This window comes from Eutrigla gurnardus (genome assembly GCF_963514095.1).
Source record: "Eutrigla gurnardus genome assembly, chromosome: 12".
Classification (NCBI taxonomy): domain Eukaryota; kingdom Metazoa; phylum Chordata; class Actinopteri; order Perciformes; family Triglidae; genus Eutrigla; species Eutrigla gurnardus.
The window spans coordinates 20677797-20698489 of NC_139926.1; the positions used below are offsets into that span (position 1 = coordinate 20677797).

The 20693-nt window shown below is 40.9% G+C and overlaps 1 protein-coding gene across 3 annotated transcripts; it reads right to left on the reverse strand.

The window, feature by feature from the left end:
* Nucleotides 1–9809: 9809 nt before the first annotated feature.
* cog3 (component of oligomeric golgi complex 3) lies at nucleotides 9810–20693 on the reverse strand. Of its 3 annotated transcripts, XM_084023071.1 has the most exons (23): nucleotides 20494–20693; nucleotides 20063–20209; nucleotides 19915–19976; nucleotides 18806–18971; nucleotides 18260–18334; nucleotides 17858–17950; nucleotides 17484–17609; nucleotides 17313–17393; nucleotides 17178–17221; nucleotides 16958–17084; nucleotides 16268–16359; nucleotides 15812–15951; nucleotides 15121–15281; nucleotides 14492–14600; nucleotides 14279–14406; nucleotides 14060–14149; nucleotides 13304–13424; nucleotides 12925–13013; nucleotides 12656–12790; nucleotides 12077–12152; nucleotides 11839–11966; nucleotides 11089–11187; nucleotides 9810–10913 (listed from the first exon to the last, which is right to left on the reverse strand). In XM_084023071.1, exons 1-23 carry the CDS (start codon nucleotides 20659–20661, stop codon nucleotides 10884–10886), a joined length of 2487 nt encoding a protein of 828 aa, XP_083879197.1. In that variant the 5' UTR covers nucleotides 20662–20693; the 3' UTR covers nucleotides 9810–10883. The 3 variants fall into 3 exon arrangements, with proteins under 3 accessions (XP_083879197.1, XP_083879196.1, XP_083879195.1); XM_084023070.1 differs by lacking the exon at nucleotides 9810–10913 and having other exon boundaries at nucleotides 10930–11187; nucleotides 14279–14397; XM_084023069.1 differs by lacking the exon at nucleotides 9810–10913 and having other exon boundaries at nucleotides 10930–11187.

A 20693-nucleotide genomic window follows, 5' to 3' on the forward strand; every position in this document is an offset into this window, starting at 1 on the left:
CTATAGAAAAGGAGCCGTAAGGATCATTTTTAATTTACTATAAACATGACAGGTACACGTCTTTATTTAGTCACCATATAATTGACCTACATTGTTACACTAATCTCCTGCAGTGCATTTGTTCGGATATGCCTTCAAATTGATCAGAAACCAGGTCGTGATGCTGCCACTGGCTATACTTGGATGGTCATATAACGACATTTTTGTTGTCAAAGTGGCTGAAAAGCAGATTTTACAGATTTTATCAGGCATTAGCCTCACATTGGGAGAAAAGGGTAGTGGTACGGTCCTAGGATGGACCACCAGTTTATAACAGGGCTACAGCCTTAAAGCTCCACTTCCAAAGAGGAAAAAGCTGGAGAAGAACGTCCAAAGGTAAACGTGAAGATATTTTCTCCAGAGTTGATGAAGAGCGAACAGGAGCTAAAAGGAGATTCATTCTGGACTTACATTCATCAGGTCACCAGAAACATTACTTCAAATGACTGTAAAATGTTGCTCCATTTCTGCTGAATGTGAAAAGAGGCGACTGCCAAAAACAACTTTATGAAATGACAATATGTCAGATGTGCGTTTCCTGTGCCCCCGAGAGGACAAAATCCAATTACTGTAGCTCCAGATGAATAGAGTCATTCTGCTAAAGCATTGCTGTAATTCTTGGTCTCCTGCCTCCGTTTGTCTGTGCGGTTCGGTCTAACCAGAGTTCATAGACGTGCTCTCTCCGGATTAGAAGATGCACTACTTTGGTGAGCGCTCAGACCCCGGACAGATTGGGAGTGGGCGGAGCGGAGCCTCTACTTTCAGCTGTCAAGGTAAGCCATGTCATCGGTTTGGGTGTGAAGGGGTCACCTGTTCCTGCACCCTCTTATGACTTAGACATGTGGCTAATTTCCCAATTATTTCTCTCTTGTACAGTTAGGAAAAGGAACATCAAGAATTGTTGCAGGCCTTCAGAGCTACTCTACTACTCATGGCAAAACATGTTTGAAGCATATTTAAGGGAAGCCTTTTAAAAGCTTTAATTGCTTTGTAATATACAGTATAGTAGCATTCCAACAGTGCCACATCCTCTACTGTGTGTTCCAGGAGCCAATTTCCACTGACTCCTCTCCTATTTGTTTCACTCATGCCTGAGGCAGGCAGATCAGGATTTACCACCGTTAGTGAAGCAATATGTTTGATTTGTTTGAGTGATAAATTAAGGTAAATGCAACTTTTCAAAACTACACCACAGTACAAAAATGCAAACCATACAGCAACATGATAATACTTTTGTAAAAAAAAAAATACTTAAGTAACTGATTTGTAAAAATAACTCTAAAAAATAAAATAGTAAATTCCTAACTTTTAACATCAGAGTGCGTCTGCCACCTCCGCCGCCAAAATCACAAATTCTATGTAGGCTATTTGAAGCTTACATTCAACAACCTGTACAAGCCTTGATTTCTTTTATTCACATCGTGAGCCGGGGGATGAATTCATGTCAAGGATGGAGCATGATAAACCTTCCATGGCTCCAGCACTTCTCATTGTATACAAGCCAGAGCGGACAAACAAGGCACCACCGACAGACATGTAGCTCTACATCGCCCATAGTGCCTGATAATGACAGTGATGGCCTTTTACATTTCCCCACAGTAGCATTATAGGAGTGAGTGGAGGCTATAATATCAGAGGTGGAGAGGTGATTGCGTCTGCTTTTTGCCGCTGTAGGTTGCCGGAGGTTGAATGGAATCAGGATGTGCTTCGTGCTTGATTGTCAGCATCTCCGTGAGCCCTTCATACACCGAACTGTTGGGAAATTAAATTTTGAGGGGGTGGGAGTAGCTTGTTTACCTCCACAAAAAAAAAAAACATTGACAATAAATACATTTGAAATAATTACTGTTCAGCTAACGTTGACAAAGTAATCTCCATCTGTGGAGGGAGAAGGTTTATCAGCGAGGAGCGCTGCGAGTAAAAAAGAAATGCAGTTATTGCGAGTATTGTTGCAAATTTTCTTTTATTCGGCTCTTTTGTTGCGAGCAGGCTAAACAAATGAGAGTTCTTATAATGGGGGAGAGAGGGGGAGAAATTGGTACAGAAGGAGTCCGATAGGAAGATTGATGTGAACCCACATTCACCATGAGTGAAGAGGAGGCAAAGGAGAGGTGAGTATCCTGCATTTATTATATATATATATATATGTATGTATGTATATATATGTGTGTTGGTAGGATGGAGTGGAAGGCTGCCAAGGACACACAACTCTACTGTATATGCTGGTATTGATTGTGATGCCATTAAAGAGCTGTATTTCTCTTTGTTTGCAGCAGAATGAAATATTAGGCTGCGACTACATTTGATTGTTCATGCCTCGCAGGTTTTGGCATTGCATTGTACGTCTTTCCCACTTCTGCAGGAAAATAATGACAATCTCTATTATAGGTTGAGACTTTCACACTTTTGGAGTTAAGTAAGTATGCAACCCGGGGCCCTCGTATAAACGATAAAGATATAAAATGTGCAATCTTGTGTGTTTGTCATTGACAAAAGTATATATTCTATATATATTTTTTTCTGCTGAGGCCTTGTGGAGATAACACATCACATGTCATACAGGCTGTCAAAAGATGTTCCCTACATCAGCGATGTGCCACACACAGATACTGTAGATATCAAAAATATCACCGGCTTGTTTACACGACAGGAAGAGACAGATGGGGAGCCAAAGGTAGGTTTGAATCCATGTTTTCACGATGACGTTGCAGTGATTTAACGCCACCGTCTTTAGCAAGAAGTTCTAGAAAAGTGGGGGAATATTTTCTCACCTTATTTCCAGATGGAACAGGTAATGTTATTAATGAGAGGGAACACATTTGTTCCCATTGATAAAAAAAAAAGTCTGCACAGTGTTAATGATCATTAATAGACAAAGTTGTCCTTCTGTGGAAGCTGCCATTATAATATCCTCAACAGAAGCTGCTGACTTTAATTACATAATCTTGGAGGACAAGGACGTAGCATCCCAGCAACAAAGGCGTTTTCACGAATAAAGGCCACTCCGCATGTTATCATCCCAATGATATGATGTAATTGCTACCTCATAATAAATGCTATTATAACCATTCAACAACATTCTTGGTTAAATGATTGGATGTGCATCCCTCCTACTGGCGATATCAACCTTCCCATCTAACTCTCCACCAGAAAGCCAACGCATGTTTCCACTATTCCTTTAAAGGCTGAGTAGGTGATTCTATTCAGAAACACTTTCCGCTATATTACTTGAAATCCCAGTAACATAATAGCAATGAATACATTAAATGCTCTGATATAAAACTATTTTAAAAAATGTCATCCGCCAAAAAAAAAAAAAAAAAATGTCATCTGTGGCCGTGGCAGGACTGTAAAAACCTCGTCCAATCAAAAAAGTCGGGCCGGAGAAAATAATTGGACCTCCTGCCTCTCTGTCAATGCTTACTTCCTGATTACCGATCTCGAGCACTCGTTTTGGGGGAGTGGCTGAAGAGGTCTGAACGAAGGGGGCGGGACTTTTTCGGTTCGTTGATGCGTTCAAAGTCAAAATCTCAAGTTTTTTCTTTAAATTACCTCGTCTGCCTTTACTTCAAAGACTCAATTATGATTGGGATATAGATGTTAAAACCTAATCTCAACTTGGACACCAAACATCTAAGAGCTCTAAGTTTTCTTAAATCACTTTTTTGCCCAGATCTGTTTTTTTGGATTAACCTGCTGCCCTCCTGCTCCAGGTCCATTGCTAATCTCCGCGGTGTGTCTGAGGTTGAATCTGACCCCTGCTGGAGGTCTCTGCTTCACTGAGACAGGAGCTTTGAGGAGGCGTTGGAATTGGTTGCATCGTGACTCCCACGTACGTGACCTTCCCTTCAAGCCGCTGACCTTTGCCCCCCGGGCCCACACACGCTCACAAGAACGCATGTACATCACCTTCGCCCATCAGCGAAGGCGTGCACCTCAGTATGGGGTCAAAGGGAAGGGAGGTAATGATGAATGCACTTTAAATGCCTATGCAGTGATTTACTGTGTTTTTTTATTCGTCTTGCATGTGATTTTCCGTGCAGCAAATAACTGCAGTCAATAATGATCACCTGTTATTTATTTTTTAAAGGGACAATTTGTTATTTTTTCCCTTTAAGCTCATTTATGCGGAGAGCCGTGACGAGCCTGAGCAAGACGTTCCCGAGGAGATGCATCCAAATGAAGAGCTCAGAGATTTACTCTCTGCTCGGCCTGATGCAGACCTGCATGTCCACACTGAGCAACATTAAGCCACATTACTGTGTCGTTGCCCAGACGCGGCGGCTTAGCAGGCAAATGGAAAAAGGAGAAGTCAGCCGAAAAAAGATAAAAGGCAATGTAAATTAAGAGAGGAATACAGAATTGGCATACGCTGATATCATTTATGGCTGCGTTACAGTTTACGGCCTTATATTATTTAAAAAACGCTTGGGTATCTGGCGGCACTCATAATCATTCATGGTTACATTGAGATTGTAAAGCTTGAGCTTTATAGAGAGATTTATGGACGATCAGGTCAGTTGGTTTGGAGAAACTAAAAACTGTCAGGGAAGAAGCCCAGGTTGTATGTTTATACCTCAAATACAGTATTTAAAAGTTCACCGGGAAGAAAGTAGTTCCTCCCGTGATCATGATTTACATTCTATAAGAGATTAAGATTTTAAGTTTATTATGTTCAGATTCTGTATATTAATTATTCAGGAAGAAACTAAAACTGTATAGGACATAATGCATTGTGGTGTAAAGCTTTTATACAGCATTTCTTTCTATCTATTGCAACTTCTTGTCATATTCTAAACATAAACTTTTAATAAAAAGTCATACATCTCCAACGCATTGGTATCCTTATTCTCAAGCAAAGTTTTGGGGCTTTGATGTTATTTGGTAGACAGCCCGAGGATCCTTGTGATAAATAAACAATGTTAGTGGCATCCCCTTATTAAAACAGAATACATCACAGTGTGCTCCGCATAGACTGTTCAATCACCATATTAATGCGTGTCAAAAGGCGCCTACAGTGCATGTATACTGAAAAGAGGCGCTGGTTTACAAAGATACACTTCTGATCTTTGTTTGCGACGCAGTTTCAGTTTCCTTGTAGTTCATGGTAATATTAGTTTTATCTATTTTAACTAGTATATTAGCCAAATAGATTTTTTTTTACATAGTAAAAACATATTAGAGATATTAGTAATATTCTCTTTCCCTCCTTTCTCTTGCTTTCTTTAGATTTACATTTGCTTTAATGGTATGTCCATAATTATGTACGTAGATATGTTTTGTTTTTATCAGAAAAAAAATTGTTGGCGCATTACTTCTTAGTACAGGAAAGAGCAAAAACAAAACATTAAAAACATTTAAAAGAAAAACATGCTGTATTTATGATCAACAGGATACTGGAAGTACACGTGTCATGGGTATTGCATGTGTACTGCTTACCTTATAATTTTGTGTAAAATTGTTCCATTTCTATCTTCATTTTGATTCATATTTGTATTTGATACACTTCTCGTTATTTATTCTTTTATTTTTACTATAATCTGCATTTATGTATGTCCTTGTGCTGCTGCAACACCTGAATTCCCCCTCTGGGGATCAATGAAAGGCTCATCTTGAACAACCGAACGTAATGGCAGCGGGAAGAACTGTAGAAGAAAAGACATCAAATAAAAGGAAGAGGCGGATTCTGAAGAACCTCAGGATTTCTCTCTCCATTTTTTTTCTTGTCTCCCCTTTATGTTAATGATTCTGCCATAGACACAGTTGCTTATTGTTCTTTGGTTGCTAGGAACACTGGGAGCAAAGCATTCTGTATCTGATTAACAATTTTCTTTTGTTTAGTCTTTCATTTGCCGTTTCTCTTTGACCACCTTTGTTTCTGAAAGAGTAATGGATATGAAGGGGATGGAGATTTAAACACGGAGATGGATTCAACCACAAACCCTGGACTTGTAAACAAACAGAGGTTTGATGGGAAATGTATTTGAGATACAGCATCATGACCAGTAAATATAAGCCGTGCAACCAATAGAGATCCAAGAAACAAAAGATCTATTAGTCTTCTTATTCTTCTAAAGCAGGAGCTACTTATTGAACAGTAATGGTATAATATTGTGCTGGTTTGAATATTGCATCCACCTAATTAACCTTATAATAAAGAACTGGTTCCATTATATATGACAGTCATATATGACCATCCATGCATTTGACAGGAGTCGTCGTCACCAGACTGACCGACATGCGGAAGAGTGCAGTCAAGGTCGTTTCTTCACATTTCATGCCAACTATGAATGTCTGACCTTGGTTGATAAATCACTTAGGATGTCTGAGATCATTATTATTTTATTTTTTTTATTGCATTTGCAGACTATAAATACTAAAAGCAAGAAACAAGAAAAACTCCTCCACAAGAACTGGGGGCTGACATCAGAGCAGATGAATGTGTTAAGGCGCGGCGGCGAATACCCGGAAGACGGTTTAAACAACGGCAAGCGGTTGTTCCTCGTCTCCGTCAACGGTAGTGATGATGTCCTTGACGAAGCAAACGCTTTGCAAGGACACTTGAGTGTAAGGAAGCATATATTTACAGTATGTATTCATCAGCATTTGAAACACACTGCGTAGAGAGACCTTATACAAATGGTTCATAGATGCAATTAGCAAATACGAGGGCTTTTAGTGTGTTTTAGACATTATTTTACTGTTTCCAATGACAAACTGAAGTTTTCACAGCCTTGTCTCTCCTTGTCACAGTGTAAGTTTTATCTTGTGAGAGATGATGTGACATGGTATCCAGAGACATGGTTTTGATTTATTCATGAAGCGCAAGTTAAAGACCTCAAAGAAGTTAATAAATTATGAAGCGTCTTTGTTTTTTTTTCCCTCTCCTCCTCAGAGCGTTTCTAAAAACATGAAGTCTGAGTTGGAGATATCCCCCAGATAATGAAGTGTTGGATTCGTTCAGCAAGGAAACTCCCCGAACTCCCGCCGCCTGCCAAGGAGAAACAGAGGAGTCTTTAACTAATCTGGACAAGGTATGGAGGATAACGCCACTTTTTAAACTGCTCATTTTTTTTCCTCTGCTCTTATAAATATGAATTCATTTATGGAACACGCAATTAGTCTGCCTTTGTGTCGTATCAAAAACATGCCTGTCACCGCCGCCGCTCGTTCCCAAACGTGCCCGTCTGTAACATGCCTTTTGAAAACCTCATTAAGGGGAATATTTGGATACTATGTTTGTGACAGAAAGAAAATCAGATTTTTTTTTAAGAAATAAGTTTCTATTCCAACGCTTTCAGATCTCGTCCTAAAGTGGATCAGAGTCATCAGACGAGTCGCTGCGGAGTGGGTTGAACATTTGCTGTGAGCACTGCTGGCAGATAGAGAAACCCCCAGTGACCAGTGATCAGAAAGCCAGCAGTGATGACCCAAAAGAGGTGAGAGAGCGAGTTTTCAGCTAATACTGTTCATATGGTGACACATTAAAAACAAAAAACTTGCCTCTGTGAAATATTGTCAGCCTCAATGTCAGTTTGTCGGTTTAAGTGCAAACATTCATGGTCCCCAGAGGATGCAGGATCCTCTGCCTTTCCCTGTAGAGCCATCAAAAGGTTGACATTCGTGTTTCAATATCTGGACGACTGTTGGATGGATTGCAGTGACATTTGGTAAAAATACACAGATTAGATTAATCCGCACACCTTTGATAACCTTCTGACTTTCCTTTCAATGGCACCCCCAGGTCAAAATCTTCATTTGTCTAAATATGATGGTTTCTGACATTCCCATCAACCTCAGCTGTATGGGTGCTAATGTGGAAATAATGGCATGCTGAACTAGGATGGTGGATCCTGTAATCATCAAACTAGTTCAATATGACGTTGTTGTGCACGTGTTAGCATGTTGATATTAGCGTTTAGCTTAAAAGAGCATGGCTGTTTGTTTACAAAGTGGTTTTTTTCTCCAAGAAGCACTTGAAGTTACCTACTTTATATTCAGCAATGGTTAAATTTCACAATTAGGTTATTAATTAGTTCCTTAGGATGAGTAATAATAATAATAAACATGAATTTAGAATTGTATAATAGGCTATTTGCACATTTTGCCTGTTTCTCTTTTTGACTTTCTGACTTTTCTTTCTGCTGTGAGAAGGCAAGGAACATATCAAAGATTGTGCTGGAGGGTGCAGCAGTTCTCACTAAAGAAGCCGTGACTGATGGGGACCCAGCGGTGCATACAGATCAAAAGTCAGGATGACTCTTGTCCATTATTTGGCCTCCACCATTAAATGGTTTTCAAATTAAACGCCTATACCATTGCGGCATCCCCACCCGACGCTACATTTTCCGCGACACACCGCCGGTTGAAAGGTTTGAAATTTGAAAGCCGCTCAGATCGTCGAACCCCTAAAGCAGGTTACACACGTCATCCACCACAAACAGACGTCTCATACAGATTAAATGCACTTATCTTTTCCCCCTCTTGTTCAGCCGAGTCCTGACACCTCTATGGAAACTGCATTACAGGACACAAACAACAAGGTTCTGACGCTTGGAAGATTCATTCCCTGAAATAGAGGTCAATTAAGAAAACACTTTCTTTTTCAGTGTAAAAACTCCAGACGATCCTATTATAGAGCTGAGAGTTAGACGTCTCCATTCATTAATAAATGTTTGGTTCAACAGAGGACAACACCACTTGTCAAACACTAACAGCGGTCAAACATTTATAGTGATGTTCCCAGATGGAACTGGGCATGTGTGGTATCCTTTCAAGTAAACCCGACACCATATCATAAATAGTTAATGTTTGATTGTTCCCCTTAATCATATTTAAAAGCTATCCATCTGGAAGACTTGCTATTATTCTCTCCGCCGCACAATCTGCCGACTGGTGCTGGAGGACAAACATCTGCAGCCTCGCATTCAGGCAGGTTTCACCACAGAGGACAGGGCACCTGTTATCACCACACCGGCTGCATTTGGTATGATTGATTGTTTAATCAGTCCTCAAATTTTATTTGATAAACATTTTGTACATCAGATTTATTTCCTTATCACCGGCTCTCTCTCTCTCTAGAGGCATTTCAGGTTTATTTTATGTACTGATGGAATTGGCAGCAGACAGAAATGACGACCCCGTCTGGGGGAGAGAATAAACCCCCCGAAGGACTTATTGCTCAGGAGCTGCTTTTGTTTATTAGGGTGAATCTGACTCCATGGGGGGAGGCACCTACTGCAGTTACACTCTCTGCACCTCTGCCTGACACCGAGCCCTGATGTCAACACCCGGCAGCCGATCCCAAGAGCACATCTGCATTAATGTCGGGGCAAAAACGGAAAGTAAGTTAGAGTGGCTTTGTGGTATTAGTATTCGTAAGAGCGGAAATACAGAAGGGTGAGAAAAGTAGATGCAATTTTAGTCCAAGTCACTGATTGGGTGCTGCCGGGGCCTGGAATGCTTCAGAGGTGTCTGCAGCAGAAGAGTGCAGAGATCAATGTCCTGCTCCAGAACATCCAGTCCCCCGTCACCTATCAAAAGACTGTCAGTCCACAGAAGGTCAAGCCCCAGCAAAGCCTCATCTCACAGATGGAAAGACGGCAGCTGCCAATGAAACAGGACCGGTCTGCCAAGAAGACCCCCCTAAAGCCGATGATGTCCTTGAATGGCAGTTTTTCATTTGTGTGAAGTGACGTGTGCCGTAGCGTTCGGAGCATTTCAATTCATTGACAAAGTGCTTTTACTAGCAATAAAACCAAAGAACATCATTAACCTTTTTTTTTTTTTTATTAATCAGAATGTTCATAAATAGGATAACTGTACACATCATTTAACATGGGACACATTAAAGCAAATGTCACATTGCCCATGTCCCGTTACTTTTTGAACTCTGCAAAGACCACGAGGAAACATACCCATAAATCATACACAGTGCAAAACTGCCAAGGTCAACGGTCCATTATGTAAGCCAGAGTAAAAGCATATTAGTTGTAATCAACTCACGTATAAAAAGAAAAAAAGTATAAAATGTTTCACTGTATTTTTTACATATTTGCAACAGAACAACAAACACAAAGTGGAAGAGTCGTTAAGAAAACATCTGTTAAGTAAAGAACAGCCGAGTAGATTTTGCTATGTTTGGAGGGTGAAACCCCAGCATCCTGCAGCACATCAGGTGCTTTTGAATGTTACAAATGCGTTACATTTTTAAATAGAGGAATAAAATAGTTTGCAGCATTTTTTTTCTTGCTATCCTTCAAACCCATTGAGGGAATCTAGGCATCTGAATACAAGCCCCCTTAATGGCAATTAGCTACCTGGCTGATGAACGACCCTTCAATGGCTCTATTCGCACACCCCAAAGTGTCCTTAACACTCCCCCCACCCCCCTTAAATTATTTTTACTCAAAACAATTTGAAGTTAAGAAAGATGCAACTGTGATCACAAATCCATCCTTGTCAGAATGAATTTCTCCGACATGAAAACAACCTTAACCATAACACCAGCTTCAATTTGAGTCAAACTAAATCATCCACTCGGTACCCAGAATAAACCCTCCGCCTCCCAGTTTGTTATGGACTTCCAAGATAGCTGAACCTCAACATACTTGCAGCTACTTGAGCCTCCGTTGCAGAGTCTTTGGCCGTGTGCAGGACTTTTTAATGTTTTTCCTCTTACCGCCGTCAGTCCAGTGCTCCTGGTCAAGCTTGCAGCTCAGGTGGAGCTTCTCTGGTCATCTCGCACAACTCGGCCTCACAGCTCCTGGTCATGGTTGGAGTTGCAATATCCCTTTTCCTATCCAGAGGGTGTTTCACCAGCACCTCCACACCGAACTCGGACGTTACTTATTCACGGACAGCAGTAGGTTTATCTGGAAAGGAGAGCCGTAAAAAAAAAAAAAAGATGAGCACTCACCGTGGCTTAGCTGGCGTACGTTATCTAAAGTTTCTCCACTTAAGTTGCTCTCAGCACTTTTGGATGTTGCGGTGTTATTATTAAAACTGTGTCAGATGCCCTTGGGCTGGGCTAATCCCACAGTACTGTACCTGCTCCATCGATGGACACGCAACGATTTGAAGGTCTTCTCCGCTGTATTCCTCCTGAAGCAAGGCGTGCAGTCTTTGGAATACCTGCTGGATGTTATTCTGTGGGAAAAGCCATCCTATTACTGAGTGCTGGAGGGAAATTAATACTACATTTCCATCTGGTCTATGTCCCCTCTATATCTTGTTTCCATGTCAACCGCAGGATTTAGTTTCCCTCTCATTCAGCTTCACCTGGCACCTTGATGAACAGTACACAGGCGGCACAAAGATTTCTCTATTAGAGTTCAATCACACAGATTGAAAGCTAGAGGCACAATCTTAAAGCCAAATTTAAACAAAAAGGGGCAGCCCAAGATTAACATAAAGGCGGGATTGTAATCTACTGTATATCTCCTTTTACTGTGACAAAGCCCTGCTAATGAAAAAAAGGGCAAGTCATGAGTGATTTCTGATGCTGTGACGTTTGTTTACATGGTTATGTCTGCACACACCGCTGCACAACAGACCTATCATTTCACTATCTACGAGAGGAGGGGAGCACAGATCTGCTGCTCGGTGACACACGTGAATAACCGCTATTTTCAGAAAATAAGCAACATTTCAGAAAATTAATGATTTGACCTTTGAGTGCAAAACTGTGGTATTCCTGCGTTTAAAAAAAAAAATACTGTATTAAAGAATGATTTGAGCATTAACAAGGACATTCACAGACACTGACTCATGCTACATCCTAGCGTTTCTGCCACCCACCCGGACAGGCTTGAAAAGGATGAACTCCGTGTCTCTATTGGCTAAGTACAAGGACATGCTCTGTAAAGTGCTTGGCAGCTTGCTCTTCATCACCCGGTAGGTAGCCATCACTATATCGTTGATCTTTGCTGTAGAGAGAAAAAAGGAAAAAAACATTGACATGCCCTCTAGCATGCGCTTTATAAGTTTTGATGAATTACAGTGTGATGCCAGTGGCGTTTCCTGAGACAAATCTTACCTGGCTGTGCCCAAGGTTGCTGAGACAGACTGTACGTGGGACCACCTTGGATGGCCATGGTTTTAAGAGCTGCGACCTGATTGCAGACACAGTCAAAACAAAACGGTACAATGAAAATGAAAAGACTTCAATTGTGCTGGTGTCACTATAAGCCATGCAAACGTGCACAAGACGCTAGCTGCGGTGCCACAATTTGCCCTATTCAACTCTTGAATTCGACACAGTAGCATTTACTGAAATGAACAGAAAACTGCGTGAGGTGGATAAAAGGGAACAAATAAGAAAGACTGGCAACAAATTATTGCAGCACAATTACTGTATTGAAAGATACCAGAACACAATGAAAGACCAAAGCACACAAATATACACAGACTCACACTATCTAGCAATAGTATTAGATATGAAAGAAGAAAAACAACCGTTTAAGCTTCAGTTGTCAGTAACGTACAAAGACCTTCAGTCATCAGTGAATAAGCAAATTATTTTTAAAAGGCTTTTTAAAAAAAGGGAAAAATGAAGGTCAGGATGAGTCGTTGCTGCCTGAGGCGAAATCTGCCTTCGAACTGCTTTTACGGTTACCTTGGTGAGAAACTCCTCAAGGTTCCCCACGAAGATCTGAGTCTGCTGCTGGATGAACTGCTCACAACTGAACTTCAGGTGCCGGTCCACATCCTTCTTCGAGTCGATGTAGTGCTCCTTTATCTCTGGTGTTCCCTGGGGGCCACATATACGGAGGGTTTTAGCACTATCAAGTGGCATTTCCCTAAGGCGGGGTGCTATCAAAGTACACAAAGTGCTTGTATGGTAGGTGTAATGAAATAGAATAGGTAAAAATAACAAAAAACTACCTCCAACAGGAACTCAAGTATGGCGTTGTGGCTGTTAAGTCGGAAGAATTTGGGAACAGCCTTAGGGTTGAGGATTTTGAAGGCAGCATCTTCACAAAAGAGCAGAGAGATTAAATCTGGGCTGGTGTAGATTTAGAGTGCCCTCTAGTGCTGCAAATTTAATATGACCTTGACGGAGATGAGGGCGATAGGAGGAGCGATTCTGCCCTCTGAGCCATCGGTTAATGTACATCATGGTGTTGGATTACACTGTAATTTCCACATTAATTGTTGCCACCGGTGCATGTGATAGGCACAAGTTGCTTAATGAGCATGAGAATGTAATGACTGGCTTTATGGAGCCGAACACCAATGTTCCCTCCACCTTTAATTATCTTACCTCGCGTTTTCTTCAGATCCAGAGAGATTTCCTTGATGGCAAAATCGGTGTGAAATGGGGCAATCTGTTCACGCACTATCAGCAGGTGCTTGATCAGGAAAAGTTGGCCGTCTATTTGCGTCTACGGAAAGTGATAGCACACTGTTAAATCTACACTGCAGGCTGCCAACACAAAAGGGCATCTGCTGACTAGCCAAGCTACAGAGAACATAAAAAGCATAAGTGTGGAGATGATGAGGGAATATGTCTAATTGATAACTGCTGATTAACCATAGCTGGGAGAAGGAATGTAACTGTCACAAAGGAAGGCAGCTGGAATCATTTATTGCTCGGCTAACGACTAAAATATTGAAAAAATAAAAAAGGACATCATCAACATGGGGTAAGAACACATCCTCCGAGACTGATGCGGCTGCTTAATTTAAAGTGTTAGGTTGAAACGGACCAGTTAGCACAGATAGACAGCAAATTTGAAGGTGAGAGAAGCTCATAAATAAAGGATGGTCTGCTGAACACTCTGTAGAGCCTAATAAAGCACCCATTAAAATAAACTTTAAATGACACCCCAGCTGCTTAAGTTAAGGATCCTGTAGCCAGAAGCAATTTGAATAACAGAGCACATTCTATCTCAGAGGGAACTGGTCTTATTATATGTCAAAAAGAAAGCCACATTTTCAGCTATTTTTATAAGAATAAAATCAGAAAATGTTAGCAAAAACACAAAACTATACTCTACTTTCAACTGTGTGTGCAGACCTTGTTTTTAAGGATGATATCGGACGCTTTAAGCAGCGACTGGATGCAGGCAGATAAGGCTTCTTGAGATAAACCCTGGAAGACTGCTCTCTGGGAAAAAGACCAAGTCACAGTAAGAAACACAGGAACAAGAAATGCTAAGTGTAACAAACTACATATCACACATCTTGCTATAATTATGGATATGAGACGATATCAAATAAAAACTGGGAGACTCACATCTATACATCTGTAGAGCTTGGACAGACAGACCAGCGTTCGTCTGACAGTAGGGTACCACATGCCGTGGAGATCAGCGGGAGAGATGGATGTCTGTAGGCGTAATGCCTCTACATTCCCTGTATTCACTGTACAAAGGAATGAGAGATATCAGGCAACAATAACACCAACAGTTGTACAAAGTAAAAGAAGAAAGACTGGTTAAACACGGACCAGTATTACTGTTCCTTCTTCCGTTGGAATCCTCAAGCTGAACGTCAGAAAACGTGGACTCTTGTGACATCTGCTTCATCTGCTCCTCCTTCAAACTCTGAGCAATTCTCTATTAGCAAGGGTTAGGGGATAGAAAGTGTTTGATTCTTCCATTGGCATCATCAACAGCTTTTGAAAAAGGCTACATTTACAGAAAATAACATTTTAAAAAATCAACTCAAAAAGGTATAAAACAACATGTTTAGAACCTTGCATCACTAAAGATCTTCCAAGGCCTTAGATTTTTATAATTAATTATACGTTTCATTAGATTTTCCTTTGCTTCAATAGAGAGTCAAACACTTTTCATAAAATGAAATGAAAGTTAAATCCAACAAAAGGCTCAAAGCTTTTGCCTGCTGAGATTTGACATTGAGGGAGTAGTGTACATGAAACACATTTAAGAGCTTAAAAGCATACATTCAATCGAAAAGTGATCAATAAATAAAAATATTCATTAGTTGAAGCTGTGCATCCATGATGTGTAAAGCCGGTTGAGTGGAAGCTAAACTTAATTTCATTTAGTGGAGGTTTTGTTCTAAAGAGGTTAAAAGAGAAAAACGACATCCCTTTCAGCCCTCCAAACGAACCTCCATCATCTCCAGTTTCTCAGGATAGGCCAGATCCCCTGGAGCCGGGTTGTAGCCTGTGATATCAGTCTGGATGTAAATGTGAGTCCTGTAGACCAGCCTCTCCTGGACATCCTCCAGCATCTGCTTCACGACCGCATCAAAGGACCCCAACTGAGAAGCTGAAGAAAATAGCTCAGAGGTCAGTTTACAGCCGAAATCAAAAACAAAAAAACCTAGATAAGGTATCAGGAAGACTTTATGTAAACAAAAAACACATTCCCTTGTTTTGTATACTTAACTGCTATCAGATACCAACTCACCAAAGTAGATTCTCTGCAACAGCCTGCTAATTTAGCTTAGCGCAAAGACTAGAAATAGGGGGAAACAGCTAGCCTGGCTCTTTCCAAAGTAACAAAATCAGTTTTATGCATCAGACTATTGCTTGGGATTAGTAGCTTCCTGGAGTCTCCAGTGACTGCAGGACAACTGCTGACTAAATGTACTAATCTGGTACTTAACCTCGGTAAAATAGGGATTTGAACTTGGTACACTTTGTTATACATATTTAGTGATTCTAGGCAAAAAATAATTCAGATAATTGTCTTCAAAAGAGCACAAAAACCAGCTGCAGAGGCAATATTTCAATCCCCAAAGTGAAAAAGTCGTGAAGATGTGAGAAACTTTGAAGAGAACAAAAGCTCTAACCTACCATTGTTATGGACGTGATCTTCCAGCATCTCGTTCTTGAGGATACTGCAGAGCTCCGATAGGGTTTCCAGGTGAATGATGTGGATGATTAAAGGCCGGAGGACGTCATACAGGGACAAACATAACTTCTCTAGCAGCTCGCTGTCGGAGATAAAACACCATTTAATTGCTTTGTGCAACCAACAGCAGTCTAAAATTACACTTTATGCTCGTTTAAAGACTTCTGAAGTTAAGGAATAAAGTAACGACTGAAAATAATTATGCAAACTGTTTAAAATGTTTTTGCTTTTAATTAAATGGTAAGACCAATTGTCTGCATGTGCTATGATAATTGGTTTACCCTATCATATCAAATATGAAGCTATCGCACATTTTTAAGCACCTTAAAAACACACACATCCTGTCTGTGGTACAAAACGATGGCTCTCTGCATGTTCATTGATCCATTTCTACTCACTCTAGTTTATGTGTAGGTTTCGAGAAGAACTCGTTGTACAGCTGGTGTTCATCCTGGCAGACGTGAACCATAAAGGCACAGCCACTGCGAACCTGTACAAACACACATAATGATCACCCGCCGCAGAGCCTACCAATACTACGCTTTGGCTTCACTTCACACCAGCAAACACATCCTCCCACACAAACCATGCATAACCTTTCAAGTTTCATTAAAAGGAAAATCTCGGACAGGTGGCGAGGCTGTTATGACGCTTGTTGTATGAAATTCTGACCTTTAATTATGGCATCCCCATCAAGCCAATTAGTGAAGTGTTTTTAAATGCCACAACAGCGTCAAAATACATAGTGCGTCCGGGTGCCAAAATTATCTCTCAAGTATCGAATTAGAATAAATATATTTTACTAGGAATTATTGGGCTAAGCTGCAGGTTTAATTTGTACACAGTAGAGGAGGTATAACAGAGTATAATGGGGGGGGAAAGCACTGCACAGTAATTCACTTGAACAAAACAAGAGCAAGCTTTGGATGCCTGCTGTGGAAAATCTCATTTATTGTGTGCACGGCTTTGTGTCTGAAGCAAACACCCCAGAAAATATCCCCAGAGGGACCATACTGTGCATTCTCTGTAAACTCAAATGTCACTTCATATCTAAAGGGCAGTTCTGCTGTGAACTAGTCATGCCTTACCAGAGCACAGTGGTCTTTGCTGTTCTGGTTGGTCAGGTCAGTAATGGTGGATGTAATGCTGGGACTGAGGAGCAGATCTCTCTGGTCAAGGTAGCACTGATGGATTTCGTCGAGGAGCTGATGGTATCTGCTCACGTTCACACGGGGAGGAATTGGTTCGTTTTAAGAAAAATAGAACAAGAATGCAGCTACTTTATTCTGGAAACACGTTAACACTCACTCTGGAATCTTCTCTGCTCGTTGTTCGATCTGTTCAATCAGTGACTGAAAGAAGGACAAAAAAAATCAATGAAAATGTCTACATTACAAAAAATTATCTAAGCTTAAGTGGGTAATAAAAAAACGGTACACTCACTCTAACTTTAGGTGCAGCTGCTCTATATTTAACGTAGTAAAGTGTGAACGCATTGTCTGCGTTGGTCAAGCCCATCGGATCCTGGGGGAGACAATAAAAATGGAATCAAGTATTGATAATGGACTAGGCACAAATAGGAGTCGGAGGAGGAAATGTGGAACTCTTCCTTACCCTTTTCGTTAACTGGCTTGTGAGATGCTGCATTGTGTTTACAATGTAGATCTTCATATAGTGCATAGCTTTAGAAAGACATTGTTTGAACTTGGCCAAATACACCGGATAGTCCTTGAAATTGGGCTACAATAAAATGAGACAAGCACGGGTTAAGACAGCTGCAATTAAGATCACATGGTATATATTGCGATGCACTAATCATACTGTTATACCAAGTCAAAAGTATGTATTTTGTGTTTTCCCACTGGTATTAATATGTTTTAGATGACATATTTACTGTACTGCTTAAAAACATGATCTGGAATTTAATTATTCTATGAATGAGATGCGTTCAAACCAAACTGAAATGTTGTTGAGTGTGAGCTACTTACATGTGAAGAAACATATTCAATGCAGTCATCCAATTTCGACAGCATTGGTATAAAACCTTCACTGTTTACAGACAAGGTCGGTGAGTTCAGCTTCTGCAAAGAAAAGAAAACGCTGGGTTGAAAGGTTTTTTTTTTACTTTAAAATCTGACTTCACTTTCATGTTTGGCAGTTTTAGAAGATTAAAAATGTCATACGTACATTTATGAAAGTTTTGTTAATACTTATTTGGAAATAAATCAGAATTAGAATGATGTTTACAATCTGAGACATAACTGCTGATCTTTAATAATAATTAAAATAACAGATATTCTGCAATTAGCATACACAGTCTACAACGCATGGATTTAGTTACAAACGCTTCAAGATGTAGACAACAACGAAAAGAACAGGCGACAGCCTACCGTGTTTATGTTTTCTAACTCATTAAAATATGACAGTTTCTGCTGTATGCTCTCTGCCAGGTCAACAAGCTCCGACTGCAGAGAAACAACAACAACAACAACAACAAAAAGCATTTGACAGAATACAACATGACAGTTTAATTTCAGTACAGTTCAAGTTCAATTCAGCTCAAGTTGCGCGAATGGTCCAATCTATTTGAGAACATAAGCAGCAGCGATCTGCATGCAAAAAAAAAAAGAAAGGAAACTTCAGTGCCACCAAGATATGAAATATAATGAAATCTCTTTTATTCAGACAAGCTTTTATCTATGTCACGCTGTTCTGAACTAGATAGTGTGCAGTATTTCCAGTCATCTCGGGTGACTCCTTCGGGTGTTACCACAGCTCTAGACCGTACAGACAGCTAATTCTGTAGTTTCTGGGTTTAAAATAAAAAAAAGCACTCTGTGACATTTCACTTTAAACACATTCAAGGGATCAAGTCTCAGCAATCCGCTTCTCATGTGGCTCTGGTTAATAGACGGATAGGACGAGGTGCAGCTTACCTGCTCTTTCAGTAGCTGTTCGCAGGCTTCGTGTAGGGTGCCAGTTTTATTGGACACAAACAGATACTGTTTCTGAAGGGAGTCCAAGTGCTCCAGAGCAGTGGTGACATCTTTCAGGATAGCATCGCATTGTTCCTGGTAGCAGTTTAGATCATCTCTGGTTTTCCTGAAGGGAAAACAGAAATATTGGGTGCTAACCCAAAGACAACACGGTGCAGAGAAGCTTCCTCAAACTGACAATGTTTAAGCACTGAGCAGAAAACATGCCGCACTGTTGTAGTAATTGGGGTGTGGCAAGAAGTGCACCAGAAAAGTTTGGCATAGCAGCAGATTTATGCCTTGCCTTTTGTTGCTTTAGTTCCCCTCTGTAGCACACACAGCCTGAAGATCTGTCACAACTGTGGCAACCTTAAACTTTTTTTTTGTTGGCTTATCATCATTCTTCAAGTCAAATGTCAAATTCCCCTGCTTTTTCCTGACTTTCACTGACTAAAAAGCCCATGACCTATAATGAATGGTACACACAGACAAACACCTTTGTGTTGAGCAGACAGAAAAATCCACAGTATTGTAAACCCATTCATTTTATGCGCTTGAGGTACAAAATGTATGGTGTTCACTGCTTGAAGAGTGCACATTTATTGTGTTGGCGCTGTAAACCAAGTAAATACGGCATGGGAAATATTGCATTTAAAAAAAATGGCAACTAACATGTAAACATGCTACAAAAACGATATTCCATGACTATGATTCTCAAATCCCCTGACTTTCCCTGTCTGTAAAATACTTATTAAAATTCCCTGATAATCCAGAAATGCCCTGACCCCTGGCTTATGATTAGATACTGTTTCTCCATCTGTGCATGTTGATGTTTCAGAGGCCAAGCTAGTTCATGAGGGGTGTTGTCTGATGACAAACCAGCATTTAAATGTAAAGCACATTGAGTGTACTTTCCATGAAATATTGCCATCATCTGTAATAACACTGCTTTGCCTTGTCCAAGTGGTTTATTACGGATTAACCCTTTCCAGAAGCTGTACTATAAGCCTGCTGTAAACAAGCACAAGTCCATTGCATTCAGGACGGTATACACTTCAAACAACATGCACCTGTATTTCGCGCTCTCATCCTGGTCCATGTTTGCCTGTAACTTGGCAAACCAGGCAAAAAACTGAAACACACAATTGACACCGTATTAGCATCACGCAACTCATTGTGGTGTTTGTATGTCTGTTTACTGCGGGCAGAGACGGTCACCTGCTGTGCGGTTTCTATCCTGTCGTTCTCCATGTCAAGCATCTGGAAACCCTTCAGCAGGACATCCTCGGTTGACGCGGGCACGGTGGCTGTGAAGGGGGACTGTAAGGACCGCGACGAGAGGCTGCACAAGTCGTCAATGGGCAACTGTAAAACAAAGCAGGGCTCTCTGTCTCTTAAACTTAAACCAACAACCAACCAACAAGCCTTCGTAGGAAGCTAGCTGCGCAGCTTGACGTGGCGGAGTGCAAGCTCGCTAGTTAGCCTGCAAGCTAACATTCTGCCATATAAATGAACTACAATATCCGGTTTAAATGGCAGAGAGATGAGCTAAGTTCCCACCGAGGCAACTTCGAGTTAGCAAACATCCCCTGACGTTGGGAAAGTAAGTTAGCAACCCTGCTAGCATGCTAGCTGGCTCCAGAGCTCACCTCTGACGGGACAGAGAGCGTTTCAGCTGCGGCTCGGATCTCCAGGACGGCGTCCATTTGTTTCTCCGTGAGGGGAGCCATCGCGTCGGTGCGGCGATCCCATTGCGACAGTTTCTCCCGGGTTTCTTTATCTGTTAGGTCCAGGAGGGACAGATCTGTTGACGCCATCGTCACTCTGTACAGCAACAACGTCAGCAGCA

Excerpts from the sequence above, each read along its gene's own strand:
- cog3 (XM_084023069.1), bottom strand. The coding sequence starts at position 20,661 with ATGGCGTCAACAGATCTGTCCCTCCTGGACCTAACAGATAAAGAAACC. Across the intron at positions 15,282-15,811 it reads AGATCACGTCCATAACAATG|CTTCTCAGTTGGGGTCCTTT; the intron begins GTAGGTTAGAGC and ends TATTTTCTTCAG. Across the intron at positions 12,153-12,655 it reads TTGAGGAGTTTCTCACCAAG|GTCGCAGCTCTTAAAACCAT; the intron begins GTAACCGTAAAA and ends GTCTGCAATCAG.